General features: G+C 28.7%; 1 protein-coding gene across 3 annotated transcripts in view; it reads left to right on the forward strand.

Moving 5' to 3' along the window:
• Nucleotides 1-24,923, forward strand: part of LOC138933434 (cholecystokinin receptor type A) — a 41,674-nt gene that overhangs the window by 6,688 nt on the left and 10,063 nt on the right. For all 3 annotated transcript variants that reach the window (XM_070296138.1, XM_070296140.1, XM_070296139.1), the window contains exons 2-4: nt 4,548-5,401; nt 16,523-16,637; nt 24,428-24,625. In XM_070296138.1, the coding sequence (XP_070152239.1) occupies nt 5,051-5,401; nt 16,523-16,637; nt 24,428-24,625 (664 nt within the window). In that variant the 5' untranslated portion in view covers nt 4,548-5,050. The remainder of the gene's footprint in view (nt 1-4,547; nt 5,402-16,522; nt 16,638-24,427; nt 24,626-24,923) is intronic.

The raw sequence follows: 24,923 nt of genomic DNA on the forward strand, positions 1-24,923 counted from the left end.
TATCTCGGGGCTCTGGTATTTCAATGGTTCGGGAATTCATTCTCGTTTTAGGCGCTTCTCCTGCGTGAGAATATGTTAAAGTATATAAATGGGAATGAGGCATCGTATGGTCTCCCCCTAACCATTGGCGCGCGGCAACAATTGTGGAAACTGTCTCAGGCACCGAGCGCCGTTAACACTTTAACGTGCTAGCTCGCGAACAACGGCCCTTCTCTAGGGACTTCGGTTAACCCCAGTCAAGCAATCGAGGCGAAAATTTATCAATCCCCGCGAATATTCCTCACATGGCCCGTTATACTCCAATTAGATATTCGCCCCTGCCACGTGGGGTCCATCTAATGCTAAAATCGATTTTGTAAAATTTTCCTCGCTGGTAATTCGCTAAGAATCTGTCGCGCGCATTATCGCGAAGAAAATTTTGCCTTTGATTGAATAATTAGTAAATAAATAACGCACATAAAACGGGATTATTAATTGTCGTGTTAATAGCTAGCGGCGCCCAATCATATTGTATTTATATTGATTTTTATATATAATATTTTATTTCTCCGTAATATCATCACGTAGAGAAGGGTAAATACATTAATTTAATCAAATATTGCTATAATTGTTTACGACAACATACGTTTATTGATAAATTTTTGCATCGAATAACCGAATCGTTTATTAGTGTCGCTCAAAATAAACGCAGGAATATTTATTACAAAATATATATCAGTAAATGAAATTATATAATAAATCATTCAATAGCTCGCGTTACTATAACAAGCATTATAAAACATTACTAAAAACACGCATACAAATCTCGCGAACAAATTTCGTCACCCAACGATACGTTTGTTATTGCATCTCGCGAGCCTATCATGCTGATATCATCCTGTATATGCATAATAATCTCGTTAAACTTTTAGAAAATTAGATCAAACATTGCGCGCCTGCTCTTATCTTTTTGCGGTGTATATGTATTTTGATTTCGATTATTTTCGTTTAATTATTGCGATTATATCGCAATTGCGCGAAATATGATTGATACTCTTAAGAATCATGGCGATAACCGCTAAATGTTAAATTAGATATCCGCGACGCGTCTCACGGCTGCATATTGCAATTTATAAGTGGGACTGCGGTCCCACAGTAGGTCCAGAAGCAAAATCGAATCGGACTCTGAATGAATGGAATTTTAAAAATAGCTCGAATATAAACGGTTTATTTTTTTAATTTTTAGAATATTGTTACAATCTTCATCAATATAATCTTAAAGTACCAAATATATAGAAGAAATGATCGTATGAATTTACATCATCGTATAAATTTCGCTCTCAAATCATAAATTATCCGTTTAAAAAGATATTTCTTTGCAATATCTGTCTGTGACATCTTTTTAAAATTTTTCTCATATATGTAGAAAATATTATTACGCATGTATATCGAATATCCTTTTGCAACATTGTGGAGGAGAAAGATTGGAAAGAATAACATAATATTGCAACCACACACACAGAGACCGGTCAATATTACACACAGTTCAAGTTAAAATTGCAAAAGTTTTTCTCAGCAGACCCCGCGATATGAACGGTATTTCTTTTACCCTTAAATAATTTTATACAGTTGGTTATATTCAAAAGACTAAATTTCGTAGGGCAATGTTTATTTGCGCATTGGAAAAACGCGAAAAAAAATGCAGTTGTTGAGAGATTAGTTTAATGTAATTAAACTAATACAACATATATGATATATTTGATTTTAGCTCTTCATTTGAAAATCTGAATTATATGAAAAAGGATGTATATGTATATATGAATATAATCTTTATATAAGTTTCTTTATATAATTTATAATAACTTTCTAAATTGTGCTATATAAAGCTCAAAATCTTTAATTTAATAATAGATTGTTTGTTAAATAATTATGATAAATAATTATAGTTATTATTTTTTCTATTTATTTTGTTGAGACTCATTTTTTTATACAAAGAGATGTGAAAAAGTGATATAAATACTGTTGATCGCGCTGTGTAATTATATAGTGAATCAAAGTAGTACTCGAAAGATTTAATTATGCAAACAGAAATATTATATCAAGTGATCTAATCGTAAGAATCACGAAGAGATTTATGTGAGAATATTACAAAATATTTTCTCTCTTGTTGGCGTCTATCTATAAGCGAAGCGAATGAAGCGCGAATTTAACTTAAGTTCAAGAGTTAAATAAGAATGCTAAGAAAGCTTTGCTTGATTTTAATGATTTCCATTATTTGGGGAATTTAAGAGAATTAATATTTATATTTTGCGAGTACAAATCTTGTTTAAGCCGCTTTACGCGTTCAAAAATTTGCCGTTGGCAAAAAGATAATTTAAAATGCTGTTTCGTTTTTCATCACAATATTATTTTCCAATAAAAAGAGAATGTTTGACATTGAACGTATCATTCTTTTTACTCTTCAAACAAAAAATAAAATAATAGAGTTAATAATTTTAATTATTAATTATTATGATAATTATATATTATAATTAAAAATTCTCTCTCTCTCTCTCTCTCACTTGTAATATATAAATCTTCTTTTATAAAGATGATAAATTTTAAATGTAAATTATATATTATCTTTCACGTATAACTAAATTTTGTATTTTCTTAAAAAATTTGAGATACAATGTCTTTTAAATTAAATGTTCATTAATTAAAGAGGAAAGACTTGGATGTTATGAGTTGTACTATGCATTATTCTTTAGGATAATTTATTCTTATTTCAATGTTCCTAAGAATTTGTAATGTACATCAACAAATTCTTCAATATACAAACTCTCATAGTTCTCGAACTAGATACATGTGACAAATTCCCATAATCAGTATAGTAAAGAAAGACCGTCGCGATCGCATGATTTTTTTCTTCTCTCGACAAATGCTTCATCGATGGCACTATCGGCAATATAGTGGAAAATTAAACGAGTGAAAGAAAGAATTACCTACAATAAGCACACACAGCATATTTCTTACATATTCCACGAAGAGAGGAGCAAGAAAAGAAAACGAAACGTGAGAATGAATGGCGATATAAGAAGTATAAAGACTAGATAACGCAAAACTTTTTTATTGGCAAGAACAGCAAGTGCAGCACAAGTTTTAGAATGTAAAGGAATGTAAAGAAAATGCAATATAAAGGAGAAAAACAAACAAAGAAGAATTCATAACTGCCTAAGGACGCTATTTTCGCACAATCAGCGGACTGCGAAAAGCTCTTATATTTATAATGCATCTCATTTTTTTTTTTAACACGAAATTAGAAATTATTATAGTCATTCTCTAACGAAAGTACAATTTAGTAGTATTAATAAAAATTAAACAAACCTTGCGTGTATACATACTCAGTTCTATTGATAATATGAACGTGATAGGAATAGAAATTATGATAGTAAAAGCGAAGAATTAGAAACTATAATAAATATGTAACTGTCAATCGACATCAGTTGCACAGAGATGCATGTTATAGAACGACCATTATTTATAAAAAGATCTTTTTCTTTATTTTATTATATTTTTATAATTTTCTAAAAGTGTTTTAACTTTTTATAATTTTTTAAATGGTTATAATTTTTCTTTCATCGTGCGATACAAATATCAATTCATCTCTCTTAATGTTGAAATGTTTTCAAAAAGTTCTTGCTTTGTGGGATTTAAAAATAGAAATGGATAATATAAATAAACTATATAATATTAAAATTCTAATAACAATCTGCATTATTATAGGAATATTTAACCTGAATATTGTCCGCAAATAAATTTTTCTAAGCTAACATATTTCTTCGCAATCGATAGCTTTATATAATTTGTGTAAAAAAGATATTATATATAATTAAACGTAGTTAAATGAATGTGTTAATACGATATTATAATTTAACATCAATTCTAACCATATACAGGGTGGACCATTTTAATGTATCCACTGAAATATCTTAAAATCTATAAGTTAAAGACAACAATGTTTTAGACAAAAGTTGTATGATTCAGACGGGGACATATGATAAAAATATGGATTCAATTATGGAATCAATTAGTAGAAAGAAAAAAACAAATAATCGTTTAAAAAAATATATCGTAAATAATTACTTACTTTTTCTTAAAAATAATTATTTTTTTTTATACCAATTGATTTGCCTCATTATTCTGTATATAAAGGTATTACGGTAAGATTATCGAAAATTAAATATTTTACGAGATATTTTATTTTTTATATCAAAATATGTCAGATTAAAATATAAAATAACTCCAAAAAGTACTTAATGAAAAAATACTTTATTATAGTGTCTTGAAAAGCTTTCGAGATAAGCTACAAGAATATGCAATAAAAAAATGGGGGATTCTATTTAAGAAAACATCGATCACATTGACTTGACCTTGAAAAGGTCACTCAAGGTCAAGTCTATATTTCATCATGTGAAAATAGAAATGCAAATATACGCCTATACGTTCTATCTGTTAAGCATTATACATCACATTATTCATAGAATTATTGCTTTAATAATTCATGTATTTTGTTTTTTTTTTTACAGATACTCGTCGAGAGAGCCGTCACAAATTTCAGAAGATCGATTAAAATTACAATCATGTGGGAAGCGTGAATCGCAAGAGTCATTATTACATATATTGTAATATACTTTTAGATTTATTTTGATATATTTGAATTATATCAGTGCTACAATATATATATTTTTTAAAAACTTTATTAGTTAATATATTATAACAACAGTTTGACATTAATGCTCAAAACAATATCGCAATAATTGTAGTGATAAATCTCTCGCGAAATGTGATAGAAACTGCAGAACTGTAAGAAAATATGTTTGAAATTGTGGAAAAAAGTGTTTGACTTTATCGTAGCACAGTTATCAACTTAAGCGACATTAGGAAATTAATGAGCAGTGAACAAAACTTATATTTATCAGTGCAGTTATGTGACAAGGGTTTGATAAAGTGACATTTCAAAATGATGTGTAATGTCCGGTGTATAGGATACTTTCGCCGATACGAGCGCTTGATTTGACGAGGGGGTGGAATGACGAAAGATCGACGAGCAAACGAGCGCGACAAGAAAATGTCGATTCAAGAACGCAATCTATCCGATAACCTGGTTTCCACCGAATATTTTGGTGTTTTAGCGGTCGATGACGGCTCGCCGATCGTCACCGACTTTCCCCGGTTCTCCACCGTCACTTCCGAAATTGCCAACGTCACCACCCCAGTCATTTCGCGATCGTCGGTTCAAGACAGCCTCCTGGAGAATCTCATTATACCGTTATACGGTACGATTTTCTTCCTTTCCATCGTCGGGAATTCTTTGGTGCTCATCACCCTGGCGAGGAACAAACGGATGCGAACAGTGACAAATGTCTATTTGCTAAACTTGGTAAGTCCTTGTTATACTCTACTTGACTTCTCTCTCTCTCTCTCTCTCTCTCTCTCTCTGTCGAATGAAGAGTACGGAAATCTTTCATAAATATTAGACTAGCGCATCCAGTCACAAGGAAAAGATAGAAAGACTTTACTTATAACATTTTCAATTTTGAACTTTAATATTTACCATCAACGTAAATTAATTTTGAATACGCTTTATGTTTGCTTAACATAAATAATAATTATTTTTACAATTTACTTTAAATAAAATTTTATATTTATATACATTTATATTTCAGGGTTGGGAAAGTTACTTTATAAAAGTAACTCGTTACCGTTACCGTTATTTTTTCTAAAAAGTAACTCGTTACCGTTACTCGTTACCAATTTTAAAAAGTAACTCGTTACCGTTACAGTTACTAAAAAGTAACGAGTCGTTACAATTTCCGTTACTTTTTTACATTACAAATTAATAAATTATTTTGCATAAGAAAAACTTTTAAAAAATTGTAAGCAAGATTTCATTCAAGGTTTATTACAAAATAAATGATTAAATTTTATCGAAATTCTTTATTAATTTTTAATAAAATTTGTTGCTCCATAGTATCATCATTTAAATGCCCTCTTTGTGGTGTTAATACAGAGCCACCGATGCTAAACATTCTTTCTACAGATGCACTGCTTGGTAGAGCTGTATTATATTTAATAAAAAGTTTTTTAAGTTTTGGATAGTCGTTTAACATTTCTATATTACAATTATTTGATTTTAAAAACCGTTGCAATTCTTCTTGTTCAGATTCATTTTGCACCGTTTTTTGCTCAAAAATGAAAAAAATCATCGTGATCGTCAGATTTTCCAGCTTTTGAAGAATTTTCAGTTGATCGGATTCCCAATAAATCCTCCAAGTAATTTTCAGCACGTTTTCTTTTTTCTCCGGTTAACCAGTTTAACTTAAATTTTGGATGTAAACATGCTGCTATTATTAATTCTTTTGTTTCAAATATTGTAAGAAATCTAAAATCAAATATAGTAAATTAAGCGACATTGTTTGTTTTATTGAAATTAATACTTTTGAATCAGTAGTTTAAAATAAAATAATATTTTTCAATTAAATCCTTATTTAAAATTAAATAACATATGTATTAATCAAATTAATAAGTTACCTTTTATTTAAACCTTGCTGAATAGCTTCAACTAATGAATGGCAATCTATAAGGTCAGATTTATTGAGATTTTCTAATTTTCGTTGCAAGGTACTTAGAACTGGTAGTAAATGAGATTACAACATAATAAGAATGCTAATTGCTCGATTTGCTTACGGCTTTACGGTTAAGATAAAAATTTTATCACGCACAATAGCAAGAATAATATCTTAAATAAATCAAAAAATTTGAAAAAAGTAACGATAAAAGTAACTGTTAAATTCGTTACTCGTTACCGAAAAATGTAACGAAGTTACTTTTTCCGTTACAAATAAAATTTGTAACGCCATTACCGTTACAGTTACCGAAAAAAAGTAACTGTAACGGTAACGGCGTTACAAGTAACGCGTTACTTCCCAACCCTGTTATATTTATATTTATATATTTATATACAGCATACTGTTATAATATGCAGTGATGCATATAATCACTTTCCTTTCCTGAAAAGAAATATGAACCCAACTGTTTATTCATGAGTATGCAATTCTATCGTCGTTTAAAATTCACACGATGACACGCTTCGTTATTGATGTGGAAAACAATAAAGAAATTGTTCAACGAAGAGTTCACCATCAGCGATTAATTCAGTGCCCATATATTGCAAACCTAGTCCAGAAATATTGTTGACAGCAACAGCTCGATAACATTGAATTGTTTCGTAATCGATATTAATTGAATCGAATCGAGGTAAATAGTTTTCTGGCGCGCTCTCCCGAAATTGAAAGTTTTGTGAAAATTCTTTCGATTTACTTTATGCTGAGTTTATCATTCATGGCAAAACAATGTTAATTAATTTCTTATATTAGCAGAGTAATTAGATTTTATATGAACATAGATGCTATTCTTCAATTTTACAAATGATTTTATTATAAATTGTCCGTATCTATATCGGTTATCTCAAATGCTATATTATAAATGTTGCTGGTTTAATTTTTAATTCAGAAATACCGTACGCAAAAAATAAAACAAGAGAATAATGCGTCGAAAAATAATTCAATTCTTTCAAATCGCAATTTTTCATTCGACGATAATTTGCGCGGATAATACATTATATAAAAAGAATGAACAAAGTGTATTTTATCTATAGATCCAACTGAACAATTTTTTCAATCAAAAATAAGATAAGAAAATATACCGTTGCGTGCTCCACGTAATACTTCTTGCAATTTTTACGATGTCTCGTGCAGGTTTCTATGCGAACGAAAATATCCGGTACGGTTCGCGTATGGGTTAATAAATAAAAGCAGAGAGGATGATAAGAGCGCCAACGAGATTCAAGAGTCCTGCAATGTCCTGCGCGCATCTATTTGCCATTTTTGCATATTTCGTATGCGCGGTGCGCTAGGAAAAAAAAATTGCTAACAGCATCTTTTTTTCCGGCTGCACCGGCTGCTGGCGATTCGTCACGCTTGCATAGTCATCATTTTGTCAGAACGAGGAGAAATATCGGTCACGTTCCTGGATGCCGGAAACCTGAAATTCTTTTCCCGTTATGTATTCAATGAGAGTAAGCTTCGTGGGATTGCTTATTGTTAAAATAGGTTCTTCAAAGAGAATCTTTGATAGTCGAATAATGATCAATTTATCATTCAATTTCATTTCATCACTTGAAATTGCTGTTTAAGAAAATAGTACGCAAGTTCGAAGCTTATCAATTAATTATAATTAATTATAATTAGCTTATCAATTATTAAATATCAATTATTTATTAGTACATAAAAGTTTTATTTATCAATAATATCTTATTTTTTAAGATATAATACGTAACGATATACTGGGTGGCCCATTTTAATCCATCCAGTCGAATATCTCAAAAACCAAGCCCGGAAGAGAAAAATGTTTCAAACAAAAGTTGTGTGGCTTCAAGGGGGCCATAAGGTGGTGATAATGATTTGACCTTGGAAAATCATTTGAAGGTCATGTAAAGGTCAACTTTAAAATCTTAAAGGGAAACCCCCATTTTTTATTTAGTATTCTTGTAGCTTGCCTCGAGAGCTTTCCAAAACACTATAATAAAGTATTTTTTTATTAAGTACTTTTTGAGTAATTTTATATTTTAATCTGACATATTTTGATATAAAAAATTAAATATCTCGTAAAATATTTAGTTTTTGATAATCTTACCGTAATACTTCTATGTACAGAATAATGAGACAAATCAATTAGTATAAAAAAAAAATTGTTTTTAAGAAAATTATTTACAATGTATTTTTTTAAACAATTATTTGTCTTCCACATTTTTCTCTTCCGGGCTTGGTTTTTGAGATATTCGACTAGATGGATTAAAATGGGCCACCCAGTATATATTTAATACAACTAATAATTGTATGCTTGTCTCGAAAAATTTTTGTTGCTAAAAAATATTTTTAAAGAAAGAATATAAAATAATGTAGTATATAAAATAAAGTAGAATTAGAATAAAAATACGAAATATAAAAGATTTAAAGCAGTGAAATATATCAATAAGGGCTATATATCAATAGATTGATTTTAAATCCGATGTAGATAAATATTTCATACTCTATATATATATATATATTATATTTTTGGATATGCAACAAGAAGTACTCAATATGCTTATTTGTTTGATAGCATTTATTTGTTCGTAGGCGGCGTATAAAAATATGATAAAAAAATTATTCTTGTGATATTTTATTCAAAAAATAAACCACACTTCGCGAGAAAGTGTGTGAATGTTTTAATATTTATATTGAACGGGAAATATATTCTAGTTACGCTCGCGCACCCGTGAATTGCAAGAACGGCCACCTACATAAAAAAAAAACCGCGCAAGTAATACAAATATTTACAACGTGAAAGTGGAAATATCGGAGCTAATAAACAAGATTCGATTATTTCTCTTCCCATTTTTCCACTGCTCATTTCCATATCAAAGCATTTTTTTATATCGGCAAATAAGTTTTCTAATATTTTCCTCTGGTTTTGTCGAATAAAAATATAAAAATATGTTGATTACACAGAAAAGTTATTTCGACAAAATATATGATACATATGTCATTATTTTTATGACAATACAATAATGGCTTTAAATATATAATCGTAAATATATAAATGAAAATTATTGCTTATTAAATATTAACTAAAATTGATATTAAACTTCTCTCTCTATTAAAACTTTTATTAAAATAGTAAAAATATATATAACTATCTTTTTTGTATTTACAGATACATAATACATATAATATTTTTATTGTTTTTTCATATCTTTAGGAGATAAAATAGGATATTAATATTTCAAATATTGAAATAGATAATAAACAAGTAATTAAAAAGCGTATTCTTTTATTTAAAAATATTAGTAATTATTATTATATCATATTGACTAAATAACAATCATTGTTAATAGGTATAAAAAAATTTACTTACGTATATTAAATATTTTGAGATTAATTGGATTCGCTTTTCGCTTCACAGCTTCGATCAAGACGGCAGCCTCATAAATGCAAGAGTTGTGCGCGTGTTTTTTTATGTAAATATTATTTAGATAGAAAGCATTCTACCGCGAAACCAGGGAAAGTTAGCAATAACTGTCATGTCATCAATAAGTCGCCTTGCCATATGACGCCTTTTGAATAAGAAAAGATTCCTTTTAAGACGGGACTCTTCTTTAAAAAGTAAAAAGAATCTTTAGAAAACAAAGAAAGATACATACAGCTGCTGAATTATTTTGATATACAAGGCATTAAAAATTTACATAAAAACTTTTAGAATCGTGTTCAAAATTTAAATCTTCATAAAAGAAGAATTCTAATAAACGATTGAAAAAAAAAAAAAAACATCTCTTGTAAATTAATCTTTACAGATGTTATTAAATAATATATTCTTACATTTAATTTAATCACAAAGATATTTACAAAATTAAGAAAATATGTGGCAAACTCATTACAATCTTTAAAAAAAAAAACTGATATTAAATTGATAGAAGAATCTGTGACACACAATGTTCGGGCATAATTTTTTAGCATCTTGTGTATCTCCGTAATAATGTATATATAGATATTGGTTGTATATTATGGATCAATAAAGTTTTTATGGCACGGTTAAAAGAAACATGATATCTTTTTGGTTCAAATTGGCTTGGTTTTGTGTGAAATAATTTCGCATGCGTTGCAATATACAGTCTGAAAAGTTTACGTATCCCCCTCGTATTAGTGAAGCATGATGGTTACAAATTATGTATACTGCTATTAGCAAATGGAGTCCTTGTCACCAGGATTAAAAAAGTTTTCATAGCACAGAAGTGAAACACAATATTGTTCGTATTTTATTTCCTGAACGAAAAACTTTAAACTTATTCAAAATTTTTCTCAAGCTATTATATTACATTATAATAATCTGTTATATGACATATCGAAGATTAAAACTATTCTATATTTATGTTATCTTGTATGAGTGAAATAGAAATTGTTCGTTGAATTAATCTCTATTATATTTTTGCTCAATGGTATTTTTTTTTTTTTTTTATTAATTATTCTATTTGATTAATCGGATAAATTTGATAAATAAAACTCTTAATATTATTAAATTCTATGTGCGATACAATTGCTATTGCGTGATCTCATCAGTTAATTTTCAATTTATTGTGAATATTATTTATATCTGTATGTGTGTAATATTTTATAAAATGTTTATGAATAAATTTGAGCATAAATTAACATAATCATAAAAAATCATAAAAAAATAAGATAATATTGGCATTATTTTATACGTTAGGTAATGTATTAAAATATATAAATATAATAATAGTGTAATCAATTTATGATAAATAATAATTGTTAATATAATTTTTTTTTATTACATATATTATTCGCACATTTTTAACAGTATTGTCTCAACACAGAGAATTTCATAGCAAAATCCTCTTACCAATCTGTTTATGTAATATTTCCGAAATATTTCCACTTCGTTCCACATTTCCACAATCTTCCTTCAACACCGATTCATCATACTGATAAGCGCCTTAGCAAAGCCTTCGATTTGGCGCTGGGAAGCTTTACGGAAGCGTAAGTGCAGACAATCAACAAATATAATCTGTTGTGAATTTACTGCGCTCTTATGAACAGCATAGATTACCATATTGATATCAGTTCGCCAAGTAATATCTTCGCAAGTAAAATGATCTCGTTTAATTACACTATTATCTAAAATAGAGAGAACATTCTATATATTGTATTTACTTGATATGATTTATCACGTATCGGTGAATCAGCGATTATTATCTGTTATACAAAATATTTTGGTATAGTTGCAACGCGTATAACAGATAATGTACATTTCCCTGTACTCGATTGTATTTTTGATTGTACAATATATTGATACGATATTGTATCGTATATCCAAAAAAAAAAAAAAAAAAAAAAAAAAAATCGTGATACTTCAATATCTGTATAAACATTGTACAGCAAGCTATATGGATTCATCTGTACTAAAAATGCTTTCTTCATCCTATTCGTTTTGTATGTTTGCATTTTACCGGCATCAAAAGAATTATATATATAAAAAAAATTTATAATGGCGTTGGATCATTATCTATTTGGAATTAGTCATCGCAACGTGTCCTTTGTCTTCCGTCACATGTATCACCAAACAGCAGATTTCTCGAATTCCGAGAATACATGCCAAATCATGTTATAAATAAAAAATATAGACTGAAAATAAAAATATATATGACTGAGTTTATAATATTGATTTTATTTACGCGTGAACGTGTGCTTGACATCACGGGAGATAAATGATAATATCTGGATGTGTACGGTAAATTTATCAGAGCTGACATCATAATTCTGCACGGATTTGTGAAAATTTAAAAGGTGTAGAAGAGCGCTCACGCACACATAACAAGATCGAACTGCGTCTAATAATATACTTTTAATAATTCTTCATGTACTTTTTATTCTTTTAAATTGGGATATTTGTGTATGCATTTATATAATTTTTGTATACGATTTTTTCACGTTATTTTGTTATATAAATATGATGAAAAAGTATATTGTAAATATATGCGTAAATTGATTTTTACGATAACAACGAGCGAAATAAGTTTTTCTTCCACGTGCGTTACAGATGGTAAAATGTCAAAGTTGAGAATTGCTTAAATGCTACGTTGGCGTTCCTATCAATCAAAAATGATCGATGCTACGTTATAACTCGGCATCATTTATATTCGGCTTTTCTATTTGTGCAATATACCTGTAACCGCCAAGGCAATATACAACAATCATTTTTACATGATTTTTATAGCTGTGATACAATTTGTTGACTACAGTGACTATTCATATATCATCGTATCGTTCCTATTATTACACGTCATTTACTTTGCAGCAGTTTTATAATCTGTTGTATTTTTATTCTATTATATATGTTAGATTAACAATTTAAATATTTAATTAATAGCCTAAGGTATATTATATGTGCGATATTTTAAATAACATAGAAATTGGATCGGGCTTTAAAGATTTCAGAATGTCGTGTTTAATAAAAGTTGATAAGATGTGATAGCTCACCTATTTTCGAAAGTTGCCAAAGGCTGATCTCTCTCTTGCTCGACTCTATGATATTTTACGTTAAACTTAAATCAGAATCTCTAGTACGTGATCCAATTTAACGTTTATCTCGCTTCACTAACGCAACACGTTGGTTTTGCCGTTATCGATAAAATAAAAAGTTCAAGTCTGTCTCTGACAGAAGTTCGGTAATTGAAAGGGACAACTGTTACATATACACAGGTTAGTTAACAAGTAACTGTCAGAGATGACAAGTGTCTGTAATATTTTTTTCCCCCTATATCGCGTTTATCGAAACGAACGTAACGAACGAGTGGAAATTAAAAGATAACTAACGCTAGATCTAGATAAATAAAAAAAAAAAAGATTTCTGACATACATATGCGCAATGATAAGTTGGTAGCTACGTATTCTTCTCACAGTGTTAAATTTTATACATCTTGCTGATGACTTTAATCGAAATGTAAGACTTTATCTTTTAAAGAAGCGTTATATGTAATTAAGAAATACTTCTTTATAGTCGCAACGTGGGTGTCCTGTCGATACATATACATATATTGGAATAATCCTACGTGTGTTCCATGCGTTCTGATTTACTAATAAATTTTAGGTTTCTAATGTACAACAAACTTTAGGTGTTTAATTAATACACGTGTTTATAAAAAGTTTTCTATGTCGTAAAAATCGGAATTATTGGTTGTTTGCGCTTGTCAAACTATTTGACATAAGTTTCAGTTAAATTATTATTTTCTCGCGGTACACGGTGTTGGGAAATAAACGATTAATTATCACTACTAATTAGAGCAATTAAGCTTTAAGTCGTTAAAAATATTTGATAAATGTCTCACTCTCGCAGTTAAGTAAACGCTCGGTTTCGTTAAAAAATTCATTAATAAATGGACAAATTTTTATTAATTTCTGTTATAGTAATTTTTATCGCAACGCGAATTGAACAAACATCTTTTTGAATAAAGCAGCATTTTAAAAAAGAAATTTTGCTCGTAATAAAATACATACAAAAGCTTTTACAAGCGAGAAAAACAAATATGTACTGTAATTGCAAAACACTGTGTTCATCCGCTCGATGCTTTCACATTTTACTCATATTAGGATAGCGACTCGTTCGATCAGAAATACCAAAACTTTATTTTCGTTCCTCAATTATATAATTTTGAATAGAGTCACTTATATTTTGTGACAATTTCATAAACCACATTATATTAAAATTTAGTATGTTAATGTATTATTTAATAAATGTGCGCACAACAATATTAAAATAATATTCACGTATATGAATAAAATATTTAAACATGTAATAAAATATTTAAACAATTCAATATTATTAATAACTAATAATTTTTGAAATGTAAATTTATATTTTATGCTGATATTTTATATTTAAATTTTAATTGATATTTTATACTCAAAAAATTCTGATTGCTACGTATGTGTATAATATATAAAAGTGTATGGTCAAAATATAATACTGATTAAGAAAGAAGAATCAAAGTGTTGAGTGTCGTAACAAAACCTTTCATTCAGATTTGCATTCACTTGCATTTACTTTGAAACTCGTTATTTCTACTATTTATATAATTTAATTTTGTTACATGAACATTTTGCAATGTAAATGTAATACAATCGGAATGATATATCATGTTTTCGTGACTAATTGCATAATATTTTTAAATAATATAAAAAGCATAGAGAGAAAATTCTTTTTAAATATAAAGTTAAATGTACAATTTTTTTCACGAAAGTTGATAACAATTTAAAAATCTCTAATCTTTCAACATATTTGTATGTATGGAATTATAATTGTACGCTGACTTATACTGACTTAATTAATTTGGAGTTTCCTTCTTGTTAAGTTTGCTCTATAATATACGATCTATTAAAATTGAAATTAAAATTAAACGCAGAGTACATCACGTTTTTAATACAGTATCACAATGGTTGAGATTTAAACAAGGAGGTTTAAATTTTTTTCTAACAAAACATTCATAATCGTCTCATTTAAATATTTTATGTATAATTTTGATTACTTGGGAACAAGACTATTAAAACTATAACTTTTTAACTTTTCGTTTAACAAAATGGCCAAAATGCAGAACTGGGGAATAAAAGTTGGACAAAGTCATTAGTATAAAATGTGCGCGTAGTGGAAATAAGTGAACGAAGATGATGTATTATTCGGATTTGATAAATATTATAGGGTAATAAGATATATTCTCATAATTTTTATGTACAGTAGAATTGAAGTTCATATATTTTTTATAGTCTTCTTTTACGTTATCCTAATTTATTAATGTACTATGCAAAGCAAAATGACCGTACAGTTTATATATATTTGAATAGTTTAAAAAATTTTTTTATATACATATAATACATTGTTTTGTATTCTTTTAAGAAATAATATTGTTATATTAATTAATAAGGAGGTATTGGATCGAAAATTGTAAATTTACTATTATTGCCCATAATATTTAAGTAATCATTTTTTCTTGAGACTAGCTATCATTTTTTTCCCGGATTAATTATGGATACATTTTTATGAAAATGTAAATTAAAATTTTTTCTTTTTTGCAATGTAATTTTAATAATATCATGGATTAAATAACCTAGGTTCAATATAGTACGTTTGTAAATCGGTAATAGCACCCAGCTTGTTTTCTTATTTATGTTTTCTTATTGACTACAACTTCATTTTTGATCGTTTACCTTAAACTTTATTAAAAGCTGTATCAAAAATCTAGAAATCAAGCTAAGATTTTCATCGTTAAAACTACTCCCAATGGATATTGAATGAAAGAAAAATAAGAATCCTGTTTTCAAAGACCACACAACTTCAGTTTCATTAAGAGTAGTGACTTTCTTTTTACGAGATAGAAAATGTTTTCTCGGAAAATAAAAATTATTCTGATTGTAAGTAGATTTTATTTTCTAGAAATGAATAATATTTAAAAAAAAAACAACATCGTGCAAAGTCTGATTGAGTAACACTAAATATTTTTTTAAATCCAGTTTATACCCCGTATAATTGAGAGCCATTGTTGTTTGCCGATGATCGATTGACCTAGTATTTCGAATTTTATTTGTAGTAATCTTAGAAACTGAGAGTTTGCGCGAGCAATATTTAGAAACGATAAAACTCTTTACTTCTGCTTTGGTTCAAGATGTTTAAATGTTTCGTGCGGTGAATCTTCTTGCTTCATTTCACACATACAAATAAAATCTGACGAAATAAATCTTTGGATAAAAACATTAGTTGTGCTCTCTAATCGTTTAATCTTGCAATCGTACAACTATTTATTTTCCCTTTACGTTTTTACGGTCGATATATCTTTTTGTTTAGTTTTTTAAGTTAGAAATGTAATTAACAAAATTACTGCTGACCTCTGTTGCAGGCCGTATCGGATCTCCTGCTTGGTGTATTCTGTATGCCTTTTACTCTTCTGGGTCAGATTCTCAAGAATTTTGTTTTTGGTCTTACAATGTGCAAGCTGATACCGTATTTTCAAGGTAAGTGTGGATTTACCGTGTTCGGTGATATAAGAATTCGATGTTATTGAAAATAGATATGTCCAATCTCTTTGGTCGGAAAGAGATCAGAGAGATTTTCAAAAATCCCAGAGCGAGAATATGCGGCATCTTGATAATCTCAAAAAAGTCACGTTTATTTACTAAAATATTTGCCAATATACAGACGGAAATTTTATTAAACAAGAAGTTCTTAAATTAATGAAAGTAATTGTCTTAAATTGACGGTCGTTTCATTTCGGCAACTTGTTAAAGTGTAAGGCAAAGATTTCTACCAAGGAATATTAAATGGCTATTTTCCTAATCTAATCCACACTGAGAAATATTAAATGGTTAATCCGCCAAGTACTTCGTAAGCACTTAATTATTTTTCTGAGATGTATTCTATATATAAAAAATTTATCAAGCAATTGCCACATTATTTAGCTCTTTCAAGTGATTAAGCGAGGAAAAAATTTTTAAATGACTGACAGATTTGTTGATGAAAAGCTGTTGTAAAAGAATTAAATAAACACATTAATAAGCCTTCTTTTCCGACAATTTATTAATTATATTATTGACAAAAATCATCAAAAATTTTTCTGATTAAACGAATTTAATATATTGACGCATACATGGCTGTTTTATATTTATTATTAATTATATTTTTCGTGTAAATTATTTCTCGAAATTTTATTCTTATTAAAAGCAAGGTTAAATTAATCTTAATGTATAAATTTATAATTTTATTATACACAAATATTAGCATAAGTATGCCATGATTTAGTACAGATAGAAACATCTTTCTCATAAAAGCACCGAATGCAGTAAAGTAATACTTTTCTTTGAAGATGCGTTAGACGAAAATAATAGTTCTCACTTTATTCTCTTTTCTAAAAAAAATGCAATTACGTTCTTTGTGTTATAAATTTGTCTTCGCATATAGAATCGTACATACAAAAGTGTCTTTGCAGAGATATTAACTTTTTAGTTGTCGCGTGGAGTCATTAAAAGTTTAATTATTTCCAAAATAAGATCTATATTGAAGTGTCTCAAAATCCCACGCGATGATTCGTATTACGAAAAATAACGCGATAACTAAAAAAATTAAGCAAAATTCATATGAAAAGATCACAAAATGAGAAATAAAGATAATAAGACGAACGCAGCGAGTAATCGCTTAATCTACATTTATTTCTATGTACTCGTACATATAAGTTAACTCATCAAATGATTATTTTACATTCGAGTTGGCTTTAATCGCGCAATATTGAAGTAAACGGCACTTTATTGTCAGTGCATGAATATTGCATACAACAGATATTTCTTTATGTCTCAACTTGGGTTCAGACTAGCTTTCTGTGGCTTTCCAACAATTGGTATAGTTTTAGTTTAATTTGCGAAAGTGACTGTACAGACGAGGCAGATTCGTTTCTGTCATTTATTGCGTCTTCTCTTTTCATAAGCTTTGATTAGAGAAGGACAGAGATAGTGATATTGAGGGCAAATTAAAATTGTACGCTAGTAATTTTTTATATCCTTAAAAGTTTTATTAAAGAATCGAAATTCAATTACGAAGTGCAGTTATTCTGACCATCAGCGAAATACCGTCACTTTGTGACGGATTCGCTCGTAATGAAATACGTTTAATGATTCAACATGGTTTCAGATATTTTATCCATTTTTAATTAAATAAAAAAATTTATTCTTTTATCTTCTAAAAACATCAGCATTTTCGCAATAAAGAATGCAACAAAAGATTATGGTTTTATAGATAATACAGCAAAAAAATTTTATTTTTCAAATATTTTATTTCTTTTTACGCATTACAGTTTTTAAATAATTTCTATATATATATATATATATATAAATAAAACCATATTATAGTATAAAAGATTATTATAGCATCCGGTATTCGATGTACAGTTGTCCTTTTGATTGTATAGATACGTATAGTAATTTAAATTTAGTATTTCTCAACGTTCTTAGAAACGTAAATCTTTATTGATATTGAAATTTCTCCTGAAAATGTAACAATATAAATGCATCTACATTGACAAGTTAGTTGTGTGTTTAGTATTCAGAGCTCTTACAAAAATTGCAGCTATTATATGCAATTTTAAAATCTCATATCGAATGCAAAAGAGGATGGCAAATGCGACGGTAATGGCGAGGCAGGAGGTGGAGGATACGCTATTAAGAAAATATTTTTAAAAGCGATCGGTGTATTTTCGTCGACATGTTATAATAGCATTTTTGAGTAATATTACGATACGAGATAGCGATTAATATTTTTTGGTCAAAAATTTGAGATACAATTGTAGAATAGAAATACATTGATTATTTATATTGAGAATTTTGTTCTTATGCGCGCTTGAAATCTCTTTTTAATATATTTACATTCACGTTTCAAATAGCTGTAAAATTGATTACTCAAAAATATTAAAAATTGTAATACATTCTTTTTTTTTTATTTTACCAATTCTTTTCAATATGTTGAAAGCTGTCATTGCAAAGATTTTCTTAAGCAACCATTTTTTTTTTTTTTTTTTGATGTGCGGCGATCAAATTTGCTCGCGGCGTATTACTTTTGCTGTTGATGGAATATTAAAAATTATTTAAACAAAAATGTATTAGAAATGGCGATTAAAAAATAATTAAGATGCTACGTGAATAAAACCGGTATAACTGATAACAAACGGACAAAAATAAAACAAAATCTAGAGAGCTAAAGTAGACAATAATTTAAAAAAGATTTGAAAAGTAAGGAAAATATTGCTGAAAGAAAGAGTGAGAGAGAGAGAGAGAGAGAGAGAGAGAGAGAGGGGGAGAGAGGGAGGGAGAGAGATACGTTTCAATCTTTACATAAAAATTATTTGGAAAATGTTACTTATATATAAAAGACATACACATATTGTATAACGAAATAATGATAATAATCATAATAATAATAATCATTAATAAATAAAATAATAAAATAATAATAAAATTGAAACGATGTGCGTTTTGCAATGCTCAAAGAGCTTGTAGCTGTCACACGTGATATATTTGCTGAGTGAGCAGCAAATTGCTATTGCATGATGTGTACTTGGGTAACCGCTATGATGTAATGCTAATTTTCCGAGTTGTTAGACATTGCAGCAAATAAAAATAATCATAAATATATATATATATATCGAATTTTTGAAAGAAAACGTGAGAGAGAAAGAAAGAGAGATTTTATTATATAATATATTATATATATATAATAATATATAAAATTTATATATTATTTATTTATATATAATTTATATATAAAATTTATAGATTTTTATGTATATAATAATTTAGATTAAAGTACCGCGCAATTATTAAATTTTTCTACATTATTATAGACGCTGGGGGGGGGGGCAATAGGTATGCAGTTGCAAAATTACGCTGCGTATAATAAGCGCTGATGTTTAAAGTCGAATTCCGATCGTAGGGAGATATCCTGAAAAAGAAAATTCCGATAGATATGCATATTTGTCGTGTATCATAATGGTCTCGTCGCATCTGCGGAATTTAAATGCGCCACTGATGATCGTTCTCGTGAAAATCGCATCTCAAATGTCCGCCAATAAAGGAAAATGATCCCGCGTACTTTAGCACAGACTTGTATTATACTTCTGAGTATCTCGGGGATACTTCGATATTTCTTTAGATATATATGGTACGTGATGGGCTATCAAGTTCGTCTCATGCTTATGATTTGATATTCGAGAGGAAAAAAGAATGAAAATATGTATATGTATATACAGATAATATTATAAAATAATATGTTTATTTAAAAAAAGTAAAATAATAATGTAGTGTGATAAAACATTTATTATATCATTTTTCGTAAATCTCGCTAATGTTTTATACTGTTCGCTTATCATATATTCTGCTCTTGATCTTCATTGTAGATTAAATTTTTAAATTACGCGATACACACGATTGTACAACAGCATGCAATGGCACAATATAAAACTGAACGTAAATTTTTTGTTAACGCATAACAATAACTCGCGCGATACAAACGTATCGAATAAATAAAAGGGATGAAGGAAATCAAGGAAATGAAGATAGGCATATATCGTCGATTTATTAAGGAATTTTTTGTTACGTATATATACTGGATGGCCCATTTTAATCCATCCAGTCGAATATCTCAAAAACCAAGCCCGGAAGAGAAAAATGTTTCAAACAAAAGTTGTGCGGCTTCAAGGGGGCCATAAGATGGTGATAATGATTTGACCTTGGAAAATCATTTGAAGGTCGTGTAAAGGTCAACTTTAAAATCTTAAAGGGAAACCCCCATTTTTTATTTAGTATTCTTGTAGCTGACATCGAGAGCTTTCCAAAACACTATAATCAAGTATTTTTTTTATTAAGTACTTTTTGAGTAATTTTATATTTTAATCTGACTTTTTTTTGATATAAAAAATTAAATATCTCGTAAAATATTTAGTTTTCGATAATCTTACCGTAATACTTCTATGTACAGAATAATGAGACAAATCAAATAGTATAAAAAAAAATTGTTTTTAAGAAAATTATTTACAATGTATTTTTTTAAACAATTATTTGTTTTTTTTGGCACTAATATATATATATATATATATATATATATATATATTTTGGATGGATTATTCACACAAACGTATGAAGGATTTTCGAGCACTCATATAAGTATGTACATCCATAGAATATAATCTTCTTTTCGTAACCTGTTTTAAAATTGAAATCGCGCGCGAACGCAGTACATTTTTCGTCGTAGATATCGTACCTTTTTTTTTTCTCGAGACACTTTTATTGTCGCGGCATAAGAGTGAGATATAATGGTTTTTTTCCTCCATTGTCGCGGATTATACCGGCCCTGTTTCGCGACGACACAAATTCGCCCCGCGTCTTATTCTCATAAAACGAATAGAACACCGTTTTTTTTTTTTTTCTTACGAACAAAGAAGTATAACGTATCGAAATTAAAAATAATGAAATTTCGTTCGTGAAAGATTTTTATGATGTACGTTATATCATTTTTGCTTAATGAGCGAGTTCCGTGCCATGCCATATTAATTCGCACGTTAATAACGCGGATTTATAAACGTTTCGTAACACGAGATCGAAAGCTTTTTATGCATATTTTGACTTGGCTGAAACAAGTGAACGCACGTTTCAGATTTATGTTACTCTTACCGTAATTAATTGTAACATTTTACAATTAATGTGACAAGTACCATCCGCTCATAAAATTATTATCTCTCTCTTCTTTCTAATAGCGTTGTTCCACATTGCGATGAAAATGATAGTACACGCGCATTATATCAACGGCGTTACTCGAACAAAAAAGAAATTGCAATTTAAGATAAAACTTCGCTGCCCCGTGCTTTTTCTTTTCGATTTCAACAATTTTCAAAACAGACTGTGAATAAACAGTCATCGTCAGAAAGGTCACAAGTCGTAGGATGGATAGATGCATTTCGTTATTTATTTTGTCGTATGCAAAAGCTTACCATTGAAATATATCCATAGAGAAGTAGCGTAAATTTATCGGATAATATCGGTGCTTTAGAGCAACGTTCACAAAAGGCCAGAGTCCTTCTCAATTTCACTAGATGGTACGTTCTCCGTTATCTCATCTTGCTCCTCTACAGCGTGTTTCCTCGTAGTTTATATTAATAAAGACGTGAAAATGACGAAGATGCATCAATGGAACTAGTGACTCTATACGGAAATTTGTGAGAGATATATATACCTCCAAAATATATATAACCATTAATTATTATATAATCTAATTGATGTAATTTAATCTCTCATCTAATTGTGTAATACAAAATCTTGACTTTAATTAAACTATAAATAAGCGATATATGAAGGCATTAAAAAACCATTAATCTCAACAATCGTGGATTTATATTTTTAGATTCTTGATATTTTTAATACTTGAATTATCGAGTTAATTTACTCAATTAAGATTTTCTTAAGTATGCTGATATTACATTTAATATTATTGTAGTATCTAATAATATATATAAACTGTAAAAGAACTTTTTTTACAAGAGCAATTTATATGTAATATAATGTATGCGAACAAGCGCCACGAGTCGCTTTCAACCATTAATTCCGTTAACTCTGACTGCCCTTGTTTTGTGCAAATTAGCATAAATTTCTATCGTTCGCCTTTTCAAAAAGCATAATTAACTTTTTGCTGTAATTAAAATAATGGTATTAATAGTATCCTTATGGCTCTATTTATTTAAATTTTGGAATTTATTTAATTTTACTTGCTATCGCGAATGTTTTTTTTTTTTCATAGTTCAAAAATATTATTGTTCACATAGGAAATTCTGGGTATTTATAAAGAGAGTAACACTTGTACATATATTATACATACGTTACCATAATTGAAGTACAAATTAGGAGAGGTAATCTTGTTTATAATCCATATTAAATTAATAGCGTATGTATTTTAATTATATTAGCTGTGTCGATCGGAAATCTATATACTATAAACGAGGTGATTTGTACTTGTAATTTGATATTCCAATACGTTCTTAAATGAAATTAAAAATAACTGTAACGTGATAAATCGTATCTATAAAGATAAAAAAATTATTCTACTTCTCACGCACATTATCCCTCATCTATAAATTTTTTTATTTTAATTTGGAATTAACTTTATTTCAGAGAAAATGTCAAAAAACGTAATTTCCGAGTTTAAGGGATATTGAAAAAAAAAAAAAAAGATTTTTTGCAAACTTTAGAAAAATATGAAATAAATGACAAAATAATATTTTTTGATTAATTTCAAATGAAATTAAAATTATTATTATTTTAATTTAAAATATTATTATATATGTATATTAAAAAGAAAGAGAAAGTTGTCTCTCTCTCTCTCTCTCTCTATTCAGCTCGATAAAGAATCTTTTTTAAAAAAAAAGAGAGAATCCCAATTGCATTTGTTCACTTACACGCAATAATATTATTTTTGCATCGTAATTGAACTAAATTGCGATAAATGAATAAAAATTTTCCAATCAAGGTTATTGGATGAAAAATTCTCGATAAAATTTAATCTTAATGAGAATTTCCTGTTAATAGCCTTGACACGAAACACCACGTAAATAAACCATGTTCACGAAAGAATTTCGTAATTGATTTCGAGGGCAACGACAAAGAGTACTTTCTCGTAAAATTTCTGTCTTCTTCCATCCAATGTGTACTCTAAGTTGTAAGTCGTGTAAATTGTTTGGCGATGCTTTTAAGTAGAAACTTCCCTCTACCGATGGTTTTCGTATCGACGGTTAACGATGAAAAGGAAGCGAGTTCTGGAGTATAAAAGCGATCCTCTGAAAAATAGCATGTCACGTATACGTTCGTTCATTTCTTGCGATGTACATGGTTGTTCTACATTATTAACCTTGACTCTTCAACTTTCTATTATTGAATGTTAAATTGTTTTCTGCCACCGACAATGTGCAATTGATACTTTTTGCCAATAATCAAATGCGTTTTCACATTGTTCCAGGAAATAAAAAAATAAACATACTTCTTCCTTTCTTTTATATTTCGGGATAATTAAATCTATCGATTTATTTAATTCCAAGCGAAACGATATAAATGAAATATTGAATTTTAAAGACAAAAGAATTGATTGTCAATATGTTATTTTACAATATATCGTATCAGTTTTTCACCGTTTCATAGACAGACTACGGAATTAGTCGTGTCACGTCGATATTAAATCAGATAAAAAATTATAATTAAATGCAATGATATGCTTTCTTCAGCCGTATCAGTGTCGGTGGGTGTCTGGACGTTGGTCGCTATTTCGCTAGAACGCTACTTCGCTATTTGCCGACCATTGAAATCAAGACGATGGCAGACACAATTTCACGCTTACAAAATGATCGCTGTCGTGTGGACTCTCAGCCTCACGTGGAATGCGCCGATTCTCGTCGTGTCTCGATTAAAGAGCTTACGCGGAGGTAAGATAACTGCTGACACGCGTTATGGTCGTTGTATCTTATTTGAGTAAAAAGTAAATAACAAACGCGACTTACTAATAAATAGTAAAAGTAAATAATAAAAATAAATAATAAAAATGAATAATAATTTGCGAATAAATTTGCGAGACCGCTTAAAATAATTCGCGAACATTAAAATTTCATTGAATACGTGTAATGTGACATTTGAAATATTTGTTAAAAGATATTGTATGTTGTTCACTAGACTAGAACAAATTTTTTTTCCTCGTCTTTCTTTCAGAATTTCACTAGCTTATGC

This window comes from Polyergus mexicanus, unplaced genomic scaffold (assembly GCF_030449975.1).
Source record: "Polyergus mexicanus isolate NDT 795.1 unplaced genomic scaffold, iyPolMexi1.0 SCAF_5, whole genome shotgun sequence".
In the NCBI taxonomy this organism is placed as follows: Eukaryota; Metazoa; Arthropoda; class Insecta; order Hymenoptera; family Formicidae; genus Polyergus; species Polyergus mexicanus.